This window comes from Balaenoptera musculus, chromosome 7 (genome assembly GCF_009873245.2).
Source record: "Balaenoptera musculus isolate JJ_BM4_2016_0621 chromosome 7, mBalMus1.pri.v3, whole genome shotgun sequence".
Classification (NCBI taxonomy): Eukaryota; Metazoa; Chordata; class Mammalia; order Artiodactyla; family Balaenopteridae; genus Balaenoptera; species Balaenoptera musculus.
Genome location: NC_045791.1, coordinates 106,153,365 through 106,167,681, shown reverse-complemented (window position 1 = coordinate 106,167,681; position 14,317 = coordinate 106,153,365). Strand labels below are relative to the sequence as shown.

Sequence of the window (14,317 nt, the reverse complement as noted above, 5' to 3'; positions counted from 1 at the left end):
CAGGCATGTACATTTAAGAGTATGAACCACAAGTAATTTGGGGGGGCACATCATAACTGAAAAATGAAAGAGGTCTCAAAACGTACAAGTCCCATGGTGCCTTGTATATATAGTAGAGATTCAAATACTTGCTGAATTCATTCATTCAGCTTTATGATAGACATAAAAAACTGAAAAACAAAAAATCCTTGGTTCAAGCTATCAAAATAGTATTTATTGGGCAAAAAAGAGAATAAACAGATCTTTATAATATTGTATTGCTATGTTAGAAGCAGTGCTGGTTGTTTAAGAAGAAAGAGAAGACACCTAACCTAGCTTGGGAACTTGGGGTGGGAGAGTTTCAGGCACAGAGAACAGCATATGCTAAGGCACAAAGGCAAGAGAACAAGGCACATTTCAGGACCTAACAGGCTGTGAAGCTGGTGAATAGAGTACAAAGTAGAGAGAGTTGGTGCTGAAACTGCACGGAGGGAGGCAGATGCCAGGTCATGCAAGGTCTCTTAGGCCATGTTAAAGGGTGTGAATTTTTATGATGAACAAATCAATTCACCTTTCAATATCAGGTATCATACGGTCATTTTATGTCCAAGAAGAAGCATGGGAATGAACATTAATATTACCTACTAAGGTATATGAGCAACTTAAAATCAATATAATGACACTGGAGAAGGAGATACACTTTAAGCTTCTTCTCCAGCAAAGGTGGTGGACTTGCACAGACTCATCTTGGCCTCTTTTGAAACAACGGCATTCTGGTGTGCCATCTGGATGCACATATAGCCATTACATAAAAGGAATCTGATATGGGAATCAAACTACCACAGAGGATCCCAAACTCAGTTTGCTTGACTGATACCAGGGTGGCTATATCATAGCATCCTAGGAAATGATACTACTTTGCTGCTTCTAATTCTGTTTTGATGAATTCTGAGATAGATACACAGGGGAAGCAGTGTTTGAGAAGGTTTACTGGTAAAATAATCTATTCCAATAATTTACCACTAGAAGCAGTTCAAAGAGGCATAAACAGAAGCCTCTCTTATCGGTGATCACTGGCCCCAGCAAAGTCCAAGTTTGGCTTGTTGCCTCTCATAAATACATACCGTCCCCCCTGCTGGGTACTTTGGCTGATAGACTATTTTCTGTCCGACTCTCTTCTTCAGCTTTTTCCATTTGCTCAGTTTTGGGTTCCTCCTTCCTCTCAAACTGCGGTGCCTCCTGAGGCTGAAGGTCTGAAGGAGTGCCTGGTCTAGCAGATGAGGTGGAGGTTTGGGGGGTTTCCTCACTAGCTTCTGTAACATGACGTAATCTTAAATTAACAACTTAGGAAACTTTTAGTTTGATTTTTTTTTTTTAAAAGTAAAGGACAAAAATGAGCCTTACCAACTCCTACTCTGTCTGTCTTTTCTCCTTCCTTCTTATTTGTCTTATCGGGTTCTTTGGCTTCTTCATTATGGCTACCTTCAGAGTCAGAGCATTCCTCCCCTTCTTCTACAGGCCGGAAGTCCATCTCCTGCTCTTCTGGGATAGGCTCTTTCTGTACTTTCTGTAGCAAGAAAATTAAGCCAAAGATTAACAGCATATTTGGATTTGGAAGAAGGTCAGTACCTGTCATAATATTTAAAACAAATTTCTTACCTTTAGAGACAGGAATGCTCCAGATGAGTCAAATGTGCCCATTTCTTCTTCAGCATCCTCTAGGCACCATTCAGGCAAGCTATCCCTGTCATCATCTATGCTTCCACTGCCAGAGCGCACCCTTCGGTAACCCCGTTCATCATCCCGGTCTCGAAAATCAAACTCAAACCTTCGCCGTCGTTCCATGTGTTCCCGCCAGCCTGCAGAACGAGGGCCATCTGGGATGAAGAGGAGGACACAAACCTTAGAAAAGTTTTATGACAGTATTTGAGAAAGAAAACCACAGCTAGGAAACAAAGGAGAAAACTACAACTGACAGCAAATTCAAATGGATCAATCTACTAAAGAGAAAATTAGGCAAATGAAACGAAGCTCAAGGCTCAGTATTATATACGATACATCATCACTAAGTGACAACAGTAGTTATCTTCATTAACTACTGAGTCACACAACATACTCTAAAGCTTTTAAAGATAAATTTAAAACACATCATTTTTAAAGGACAGCTCTTCAAAGTACATACTTTTAATAAGCTCTAGATATCTGACTGAAATGCTGATAGGCCACTCACGTGGCCCACTCCTAGCCCAGACTTACAGCACTGGATATCTTTCCATACTGAGGTCCATGCCTTCCCTTTGGCAAGTCTTAAAGCATTTTCTTTCTTCTGATGAAAATATCATTCTTTATGGATAAGACCAGCTCCCTTGATAATATAATAATATCCAGGATACTATGATATTATGTCAATTCGTAATATCAAACTCATCATGTCCACTTACCAGCGCTAGGATCCCATTTGTAATTCTGATTCCCAAAAAAGGTCATGGAATTATAGCACTGACATGTCATATTTGGCCCACTATCCTAGTTTTATAGTTTAAGAAGCAAAACCTCTGACAGCAGAAGTAACGTGCATAATGAAAAGTAGAACTAGAATCCAATTCTGCATCCTCTACTGCTTTTTCCACAATAACATGCTTACTCTCCTTTCCCTTTTCTCTCATCTCTTAACTCTCCCTAGGAGTTTTAATTTAATACCCCCAGGGACATTCCTAAATCCACCCCTGCATATTATGTAGCACATCTACTTTCCAACAAAAAATGAATGCCTAAGACTAAAAGCTACAAGTTAAGGTATTTTCTCTAAAAAAAAAAAAAAAAAAAGCGGGGGGCGGGGGGGGGTTCTTGTTAAAATCTGACAAACCTGAGCCTAAGAGTCTTAAGAAGAGACATGTTTTAACCTATATCTTTGACTGCTTTCCCTGTGGGAGACACCAAAAGAAATGAGGTCAAAGTTAAATGTTACTATACTACTGAGGCCCAATTTGCTAAAACCAGCAATCTAAAAATCAAACTGAAAACCAAAGGGCAAAATGTTAAAACACCAAATACAGGTAGCATCTTATAAGCCACTAACAAAAAGGTAAGAAAACATCATTCTCCCACTTCCCACACTTTACTTACAACAACAAAACACAATTTACTATCTTCTATGAAAATGAAGGAATTTTATACCCAGATTGCCTAAATGTTAACCTAGAGTCATTATCCCAAAGAAGTGCTCATGATCAAAAGCTGAATTCCAGAGTACTCTGTCTGCTACTCTCATTTCTAAGTATGCACTGTGATAGGAATCTATCCTTCTAGGCATGTGGCGCATTCTTCCCTCTTAACTAAGTTTCTTAAGTTCACCTCCCAGAGTGGGTGCTTAGCTGTCCTTATTGCTCCCAACTCCATACATATCCAACTGTGAGCCATACTTTAATAAAACTATATACCATAGTTTTTTTGTTGTCTTAAATAGTTAATAAAATTTTATTCACGAAACTAAATTTAGCAGATAAGGCACATCTCTAGCTTATTAAGACTGACCACTGCTTTATAGACCTTATATCAGAACTAAAGTTTGATACTATTTTCATAAGTCAAAATCATGATATTTAAAATTTTAATCAAAGCCTAATAAAGGGTTAACTAAAATGTTAAGAGTAACTGATAACAACTGATATAATCAGACTTATTTTTAATATGCTGGGTTGAAAAAGTAGATGGTATTTTTTTAATGCCTATTTATAGTGTTTTTTCAGCCCCCATGCATCTTTATGTCCCCCAAACTGTCTTTTTAAAATATATGTATAAAAAATTTGGAAAATTGTCAAGTTGATGACAAAACTGACATGAAAAGTCAAATACTGGAGAGAAAGATTTAGAAAAGATGGGGGGGAAAAAAAAAAGACTATATATACCCAAAATCCAAGCTCTTGGGTGAGGAGGGTAAGTGGTAGAATATAACACTAAAGTTTTACTTTTAACTTGCTTTAATAGAATCAACATCAGACGTTTGGGCTCAGAAACACTGTTCATCTTCCAAAACATTCACCTTGTTTGTTTTTGATCAGCTGGAATTTTTCTTCTTGCTCAGCCCAGATCCTGTCCATTCTTTCAGGGAATGCTTGTTAGGAACATAGTCTACAAACCCCTCTGCTTACAGGCAAGCTCAGCACAAAATGCCGTGATGCCTTGAAGAGAACTATAACAGCTGGTTGCCCAGGACACAGACTGATGAGAATCGCCTAAGTAACTGTGATGCAAGCAATGCCCACTCACGACAGAAAACGCGCCCAAGAGTCAGCCAATGAGGAGCTGGGGTAAAAGCATTGTAACTCTATCCAAAGATTAACTTCACTAAGTTTCCAGCTACCCACAACGCCATAAAGCACCCTGAATGCCTGTTACAATGTTAACTCAGACCGGGACTAATGGTTTGTTAATAACTTGATTTTAAAAAATAAATAAAAACAGTTTACATTATTATTATAACTTCCTCTATTAAAGTAAGCTTCCTTGGCATACAGCCAATAGGTAAAACAATGTTATGCATGTGAAATTCAAAAGACATGTACACACTCTTTGTATGCTTCAGTTCTGCATAACCCCAAGATTCAAACTACAGTGGCATCTGACGATCATGAGGCATAGAATCAGCACTTGGGTAGGGAACGATCTTTGACACAAAGCACCAGTGTCTTCAATTACCAGCATATCTAATGTCGGGGAAGAACAGTTTGAAGCATTCTTAAGAGTCAAACAGAAGAACTTATAAAACCACTAATCACGACTATTCTCTCTCCTTTTTCTAAAGTTAGAGGGACAAAAGAATAAACTTGTGATTATGTTTTTGACCTGGGTTTAAAGTTTATTCTTCAAATGAGCAGAAATCACATTTTTAGGACAAAAAGAGAAAAAAAGAATAAATCCTCTCTTATGCAGGAAAAAAACCTCATTTTAGGGGGAGCCCATATTCCTAAGTAAGCATATAATAATCACCTAAGAAAAACGCACGCTGAAAAAAGATTCAAAAATTTAGGAAAACGGAATGAAACCCTCTCTCATTTTTGCAGTTAAGGGCAGGTGCTTCCCGTTAAACCACACTGCCCCAGAAAAATAAAAGTGACTTTAATCAACTAAATAGATGTGGGGAATATTTTACGTTAAAAATTTCTGTGGGAGCAAGACTGAGTGTGACGGCGTAAACATGGCCCGTCTTGTTTTTCTTTGCCAGTTTACGTTTTCCACTTTATCCCTAACAATTCCCACCAAATCCTCACTATTTCGGCCCCTGTGTGCTTGTACTCAGCAGAATTCTTACCAGGACTGTGAGGCCGCCACCTCTCTCCATCCCTCCTTGATCCAGCTAGTCGCCAACCTCCATCTTCATCTTCTCCATTCTGTTCCTCTCTAAAAATACGCCAATTTTCACTTTCTGATCGTATAAATTCATGCTTTCTTCCCACTGATGTTGGCCCACCTTCCTCAAAATTTGGTCTCCCTGTAAAGAAAATGAGTCAACATAAGCCTCAGCCAGCAAGGATTTTGAACAGACTTGATTGCTCAAATCAAGCTTTTCTGCAAATGTGTCCATTTCAACGTTCAGGCAGTATAAATAACTGTGGATATATGTGTATATTATTAGGCACACTTCTCAAAGCTGAATGTTCTAAGACTGTGAAATTATTTTTTTAAACAAAATAATATGCGCATTTTTTAAAAGGTTATGCAATAAAAAGTGAATCAACCTTCCCGCTACACAAGAGCCCCCCAGAGTCTTGCTCCCCAGAAGTAACCACCATCAACAGCTTCTTATAAAGCCTTCCAAACACTGACCATGGCTATACTTATGCATACATATACAGATCTCTCATTCACACTCACAAACACTACCCTCAGGCTGTTACATATGTTGTTTTGTACCCTTGCTGTTTTCACTTGGCAGTCCTTCCTTACCAGCACATACTTCTTTTTTTCCGTTTTTAAGTCATACAATATTTTTAACTATATGATTTACGAAATCAACTTAATTTATTTAATCAACTTCTACTGGTGATTCTGTCCAAATAGGATATCTGTAAACTTCAACCTCTCTTCTATTCCAAAACAGATTGTAAGCTCAAAACCAGACAGTGGAGGCACTCTACTTTTCCTTTACTCTAGCACCTAGTACACTACAGGCGTACAACAAATTGCTTTGGAACAGAATTCAAAGTTAAGCTATGTCTAACCTGATGCAACTCAAGAGCTACATTAACAGTGAAAGAGAGCCTGTTATGCCAAGTAAACTAAGTTGGTTTCAAAGGACAAGAGAATTCTGAACTGTGCAAATTCTTCAGTCACCATACCACATGTGCTACCACTTACAATTCACAACAAATTACCCAAAATCTCACATTAAAGTATGTAGCTGAATATCCAAAACATACATTGATGTCTTCAGTTTATAACAATAAAATATACAAATTCTCACAGTAACAACCTCAATTCTTTTCATTAAACCATATTAAAAGTGAAAAAAATTGTACATTTGAAAATGAGGAAATTCTAATTTCTGGTCATCCTCTTATATTCAATTTCACATGTATTAGGATTCCATATCCTGTTCACCCAAACAGTTATTAGGTTGTTACAAGATATTATTCTATTACAGAATAATCTTGGAATGGGGGGGTACAATTATTTGCTGGGCAAAATACCCTTATTATGACAGGCAGCCTCTAAGATAGCCCTCAACAATCCCTGACTCCTGGCCTCTGTGTAATTCCCTCACCTTAAGTGTGGGCTGGGCTTATTACTGACTTGTTCCTAACAGAATCCAGCAGAAGTGATGAGATGTCACTTCTGATACTAAGTTAAAAACTTCCATCTTGGACACTCTCTCTGAGGGAATCCAGCGGCCCTGTTGTGAGGCAGCCCTGTGGAGAAGCCCACATGGCAAAGAACTGAGGCTTGCCAACAGCCTCGTGAGTGAGCTTGGAAGCGGATCCAACCCCAGATGAGCCCTGAGATGACTGCAGCCTCATGAGAGACCCAGGCCAGAACCACCTAGCTAAGCTGCTCCATCCTGGCCCACAGAAACTGAGAAAATAAATGTTTGCTGCTTTCAGCCACTAAGTTTTGGGGTAACTTGTTACATGGCCACAGTTAATAAAAACACTCACTTAACTGATTTAATCTTCATAACAATACTCAGTATTAGAAATTATTCTTCCCATTTTACAGCTGAGAATATTGAGGCTCAAAAAGATAACCCAGGGGAATTGTCCAAAATCACACACCACTATTTAAATGACATAGGATTCAAATCTTAACCTTCTGACTCATTTAACAAATATTTATTGCATATTGCACTAAGTGCCAAGTTTTATGAATTCAAGTATAGATACATTCCATGTCTGCCCTTGGGTTAGAAGGGTCAGAAGACATTCCAGGTTCTCTTGCTCAGAATAAGAAGGGATGAGACATTTTACAAAGCCCACATCCATTATATGACTTGATGAAAAATATAGCTATACTCACAGAAGAAAAATTTAAAACAAAGAAATCCCTAATGTGTATAAATTGATAAGTGATGGGAAATGACTTTTAACACATGTAAATCATTCAGTCACAAGCGGTATGTGCCAGGCATACTGAGAATACAATCGCCTGATGGATGAGCTGGTCAAAACACTCATTTTCATCTACTGTTACACTACGTCTTTGAGAAGTAATGAATGTACCAAAATAAGCAAAGGAAACCCACCAATGGTAAAATGCTTAACGCATCAAAAACTGGTCATTACAGTTTTTTCTAACAGATGATAAGTTGCAAAAAATTAAAGATATTAAAAATAAAAATCCCAGTAATTCCTCAACCATAGAAATAGAACTCTACGTATCTGTGGTTAGCTTTTACATAACATCTTTAAAATGTAGTTTCAATCAGTGTACCCACTATTTTGTAATCTAAATAGCAAATACTTCTCTGTGATTATACACCTTACTGATAATATAAATGGATACATAGCAGGTATACCTTGCAGCTGTTGCACTATCTAGCAGATTATTCCCCACTGGACATTTACATCATAACTAACTTTTTGAGAACTAGATAACAAGGAAGAAATATCTGTGTGCGTATGTGTTTTATTTTTCTGAACTACTACTTCTGAAAAAAAACTTCAAAGAGTAAAATCACTAGGTCAAATGACAGACTTCATACATTGACATACCTTTCTCTCCTCCTCAAAAAAAGGGTAGGTAAGACCACCAGACCATTTTAGATTATCAAAACTAAGTGCTGCTATCCTTTTGAAGCTTTTCTACTTTAATGGTTGTAAAATGGTATACTAATGTGGCTCGAATATGAATTTTTCACATCAAAGATTTTTCATATTGTTTGATGACTTTATTTCCCTTTATGTGAATAATTTGCCTGCATTTTTTCCTAAACTAGCAGCTTCTATAACGGTCATAACTGTCAAGTCCTACATATACTTTTCATATTGGTACCTAGGAATAAGAAAAATATAAAGGACAGGATAGGGTAAAAATAGGGAAACTAAAGGAAGAAAAAAATCTGGCTTTTCTGCTTACTGCAAACTCATAATTCTCAACCTGCTGGAAAATCTGTACCTCATAAAGTTTAAATGACTATTTATACCATTCTTTGTTCCAAAAAGGATTTGTGACAGAAATTTCGAAGATATAGAGGAGCACAGTACTAAAGAAAGAATGAAGATTGTGGAGTCATAGACCTGATTTTAAACTGTCTCCAGTTCTGATCTGTACACCTTGACTAAAGATCCCATTCCTAATATGAAAGAGGGTATGTGTGTGTGCGTGCGTGTGTGTGTATTACTGAGGCAGCCGTCTGAATTTACACAAACACTAGCCAATTCCAGTTCAAAAATTCTATAACAAAGGAGTTCAGATCTTGTTACCAAGTGCTTGTTTCTACAAAATAATTCCTAAAAACTGCAATATATTTTTTGATATATCAAATGTTGCATAACGAATAACTGAAACAGAAAGATCTGGGTGACAACTTCTCCAGTAAACCAAGAAAGACCAGAATAATATAATTCTGACATGCCAAACATATCCCACAGGTAAGTGCAAGGTAAAGAAAGTTTTGCGTTCAGGCATCACTGTCATTTTCATAAGAGAAGGATGAAAAGGATTCAAGAACTTTTAAATGTACCATACTCATCTCCTCCCCCTATCTTTAAGAAAACTTACTATTGGACTTCCCTGGTGGTGCAGTGGTAAGAATCCGTCTGTCAATGCAGGGGACACGGGTTTGAGCCCTGGTCCGGGAAGATCCCACATGCCACAGAGCAACTAAGCCCGTGCACCACAACTACTGAGCCTGCACTCTAGAGCTCATGAGCCACAACTACTAAAGCCTGCACGCCTGGAGCCCGTGCTCCGCAACAAGAGAAGCCACCGCAGTGAGAAGTCCGCGCACCGCAACAGAGTAGCACCCGCTCACCACCACAAGAGAAAGCCCGCATGCAGCAACGAAGACCCAATGCAGCCAAAAATAAATGAATGAATGAATGAAAACTTATTATTGAAGTATAACATTCATATCAAGAAGTACACAAATCATAAATGTACAATTCAGAGTTTTCACAAAGCAATATATATCCACCTAACTACTAAGATTTAAAACAAAAATTTATCAGGACCTCTCAAAAGTCTTCATGTCCCCCCAGTCGGCCCTTACCAAGGTAAACGCTATCCTGCCTTCTATCTCCAAAGATTAGTTTTGCCTATTTTTGAACTTTTTTATATAAACGGAATATTAGTTTACGTCTGGCTTTTTTTTTTTACTGAAGTATAGTTGTTTAATTAACAGTGTTGTGTTAATTTCTGCTGTACATCAAAGTGATTTAGTTATACACATATACATGCCCTTTTTTTAATATTCTTTTCCATCATGGTTTATCACAGGGTATTGAATATAGTTCTCTGTGCTGTACAGTAGGACCTATTGTTTACCCATTCTATATATAAAAGCTTACATCTGTTAATCCCAACCTCCCACTCCACCCCTCCCCCAACCCCCTCTCCCTTGGTAACCACAAGTCTGTTCTCTATGTCCATGATTCTGTTTCATAGAAAGGTTCATTTGTGTCATATTTTAGATTCCACATATAAGTGATATCATATGGTATTTGTCTTTCTCTTTCTGACTTACTTCACTTAGTACGATAATCTCTAGTTGCATCCATGTTGCTGCAAATGGCATTATTTCATTCCTTTTTACAGCTGAGTAGTATTCCATTGTATATATGTACCACATCTTTTTTATCCATTCATCTGTTGTTTCCATGTCTTGGCTATTGTGAACAGTGCTGCTATGAACACAGGGGTGCATGTATCTTTTTGAACTAGAGTTTTGTCTGGGTATATGCCCAGGAGCAGAATTGCTAGATCATATGGTAATTCTATTTTTAGTCTTCTGAGGAACCTCCCTATTGTTTTCCATAGTGGCTGTACCAACTTACATCCCCACCAACAGTGTAGGAGGGTTCCCTTTTCTCTTACCTCTCCAGCATTTGTTATTTGTAGAGTTTTTTTCATGTTTTTTTTTCTGGCGGCACCTCATGGTTAGTGGGATCTTAGTTCCCCAACCAGGGACTGAACCCAGGCCCTTGGCAGTGAAGCCTGGGAATCCTAACCACTGGACCACCAGGGAATTCCCTGTTATTTGTACAGTTTTTATTGATGGCCATTCTGACTGGTGTGAGGTGGTACCTCGTTGTAGTTTTGATTTGCATTTCTCTAATAATTAAGAGACATCAAGCATCTTTTCATGTACTATTGACCACTTGTATTTCTTCTTTGGAGAAATGTCTATTTAGGTCTTCTGCCCATTTTTCAATTGAGTTGTTTGTTTTTTTGTTGTTGAGTTGTATGAGCTGTTTGTATATTTTGGAAATTAAGCCCTTGTCAGTCGCTTTGTTTGCAAATATTTTCTCCCATTCTGTAGTATGTCTGGCTTCTTTCATTGAACATTACGGGAAATTCACCCACGTTGTTACAGAGAACAGAAGCTTGTTCTTTTGCACTGTGGTATGGGATCTCATTGTATGAACAGACCACAATGTATTACTCTACTAGTGATTTAGGTTGTTTCCAGTTTTTTGCTATTAGAAACTGCGCTGCTATAAACATTCCTGGATGTGAAATTTGGTGAGCGTATGTTTCCAATTCTGTTGGTATTTACCTAGGAGTGAAACTGCTGGGCCATAAGGTATATTCAACTTCAGTAAGTACTACCAAGTATTTTCCCAGAGAAACAGTACTACTATACCATTTTTTGCTTGTTTGTTTACTCATACCTCTAGCACACATTAAGATGAGTGCTTTCTCCATGAACAAATACAGTTAAAGACATATGACTGAAAATAAAGAAGAGACTTAGACATAGCACCTACCCTCCAGGTCCACAGTCCAGGGACACACATGTAAACAAATGACTTGATACATTACAGTTGACAAAATGCATTGATATATCTCATCCGATACTCATAATAACCACAAGGGTTGTCAACCTTACCATCTTCTTTTTTTTTTTTTTAAACACCCGAAGATTTTATTAGGGGAAATGCCTGCATGAAAGGAAGGAGGGAAGAAGCCAGGGAAGGCTGGGAGAGCCATCAGACCAAGATGCAAGGCACGGTTAGATACTTGATAAAGATTTATTGAAGAAATTAGGAGCTTCTTTAAGAACTTTGAAGTCAGGGGTCAGAATGATAAAAGTTACATTCACATAACTTCTTACAGATAATAACATGAAAGAATTTTAGGGCAAAAAAATCTTAGATATAAACTAATCCTGGGTAGTGGCTGTGAGAGCCAAGGACTTCACAGGGTCCTGGGCTTCACTCTGTGCTGGGACCAGCCACTGGACTGGACTGGAGCAGGGAGCTCATTTACCTTCAACCTTACCGTCTTTATTGTTCCTGTGAGGAAAGGGATACCTGTAGGGGGATCTCCCATGGTCACACAGCTGAGTAGTGACCAAATCAGAAATAGAACATAGATGTTCAAACTCCTAATCCAGGGTTTACTCATAAATTAAACCCATCAGAAGCAGCCAGAAATTCTACAAAAATAAAGTAGAAAAAGGAAGTTCTGTGATCTAAGTCTAAAGAGCTCTAAAAAGGCAACAGACATATCATGCATAGAAAAGCTTGGGGATAGAGACTGCCAAGGTGTCTAAATGGAACTAAATTTGTTAACCTTCCAGCAGATAAACGATAACAAAATGTGTACCCCTGAAAAAAATGTTAAGATCAACTTAATATATAACAATATAAAAATTTTACTCAAAATTATTTTGAGGGGTAAAAAAAGACTTCAAGTACAATCTAATAGAATATACATTTCCAATTACTACTAATATAATTTATAATATAAATTATACTGTATGCAAGAATTGCTCTAAAACATTAAAATAAATCCTTTATAACCTAAATGATTACAGCAGATTTGTATGTATATAAATTTGGGTGGGAAGTGAGGGTGCCAAAAAACTTTATAATGAGTTAACTCATTACAGGGTTAAAAAATATATATATATTTGTGTATTACTGACATAATTTAAAATAAATGATAAAGTTGTTCATGGGCAACTCAGAAGATAATATCTAAAGCTCCTTTAATGTCTAAAAATTACATGACTCCAAAGTGACCAGGGCTAAAATGAATGAGGGACACCCACACCCACATGGCCTTTCTCAGCACTTAAAATCAGTCTTCCTCTTTCCATAACATCAGCAATATGACAAAGTTGAGTAGCCAAATATTTTAGTTGACTTTTTAAAAAATCTTAACAGATTAATATGTAAACAAGATGATTTAAAGGTAAACATAATTAAATAATTTACAAATTAATGCCTGAACTAAATATTTCTAACCTATAGTCAACAAATGAGCTTGGGGCTATGAATCCTTAAACTGGAAGCGCATATCACGCTGGCATGCTTTTATCTTTTTTCAGGGAAAAGGGTCTAAGGTTTTTGCCAGGGTCTTATAGGTGTCTATGACCTCTAAAAGGTAAAGAAATATAAATTTAAAATATATTTTTTTCTATTCAATATGGCAAACATGACAGTCTTATGAGCAAACTACACTACACTACCTGTATAACACATTTTATATTCTTACATCAACAATTCCTCAAGATGTATAAAAGGTGCTAAAATACAATTGCACTACATATATAAATACTTTCCCCAATGGCAATAAATACTTGGTTGTTTCTGCCTGAATGTATTGTCTAAATAGGACTCTTCTAAAAATAAAATAAAATTAAAATGCAGTATTGGTTTTAGTCTGGTGTAATTGAGTGGACTTCCTAAGGAGACAGAGCAGTAAAAGGGCACCTGTGTGCATGTTTGACTTACAGCCAGAAATGGTGTTTATGGAAAACTTGAGATGGAGCAAAAAGGCACTCAGCCAACAAAATCTACAGCTGTGAAACTTGGAACTCAGAAGCGCCCAAACTCCAAAAGCAAAAGCGGAATTATGGGACAGACTTTGAAGCTTGTTTATGTGCAAATTTTTCTAGCAAGTAACTTTGTATTTCTCTATTCAGATATATATTCTCTGATTAACACTAAAAATATTTTCTAATACCAGAGAAAACAGTGAAAGGGAATCCCATCCAGGTATTGATATTTACTTGTCCCCCCAATTGCAAACAAAACTCAGGGTAACTAGGATGGAGTAGTTTAAATTCTATATCCAGAGATTTGCAACTTTTCTCCCATCCTAACCCCTGAGGAGGTAACAAATCTGCTCCACTGGTTACTATGGTCCTGAAAACACAGCAGCTCCTGGCTGGGAGAGACTGGAGGGGCTGCTGCATATCAGACTCTGAAAAAGCACCTCATGTGGTCTAAATATGCCCCATATTCCTATAACCTTTATGCTCAGTCGTCTGCTGGTATATACCCAGACGCTGCCTGAAGTCTCAGGGGAAGATGATCAGTAGTGGGCTTCAATGCAGAACTGGAAAGAGACTAGGCATCTTCTAAAGAAAGCTAAGTACACTGTGTAAGAAAGAGCATTGGAGACCAGGGCTAAAGGTTAAAAATTGTGAGATTATGTATATACATAGGCAAGACACTGCACTCCAACTAAAGGTTTTGTTGTTTTCAGGTACAATGTGGTACAATTATGGATTATATACTGGATTGCTTTAGCCAGAAAGAAAAGCAAACAATTTAGGGATACAGAACTGAATTTAATAAAGAATAATGTACCTGATTCTTGGCATCTTGCTTAATCATTATAATTTGGAATAAAAAATAAATCAATCAATGAACAGATATCTAGCAGCATG

General features: G+C 37.4%; 1 protein-coding gene across 6 annotated transcripts in view; it reads right to left on the bottom strand.

Annotated features, from left to right (window-relative positions):
- Positions 1–14,317, bottom strand: part of GIGYF2 (GRB10 interacting GYF protein 2) — a 127,914-nt gene that overhangs the window by 52,913 nt on the left and 60,684 nt on the right. For all 6 annotated transcript variants that reach the window (XM_036858882.1, XM_036858881.1, XM_036858879.1 and 3 more), the window contains 4 exons: positions 5,291–5,470; positions 1,639–1,856; positions 1,384–1,546; positions 1,104–1,292 (listed from right to left, as the gene is read on the bottom strand). In XM_036858882.1, the coding sequence (XP_036714777.1) occupies positions 1,104–1,292; positions 1,384–1,546; positions 1,639–1,856; positions 5,291–5,470 (750 nt within the window). The remainder of the gene's footprint in view (positions 1–1,103; positions 1,293–1,383; positions 1,547–1,638; positions 1,857–5,290; positions 5,471–14,317) is intronic.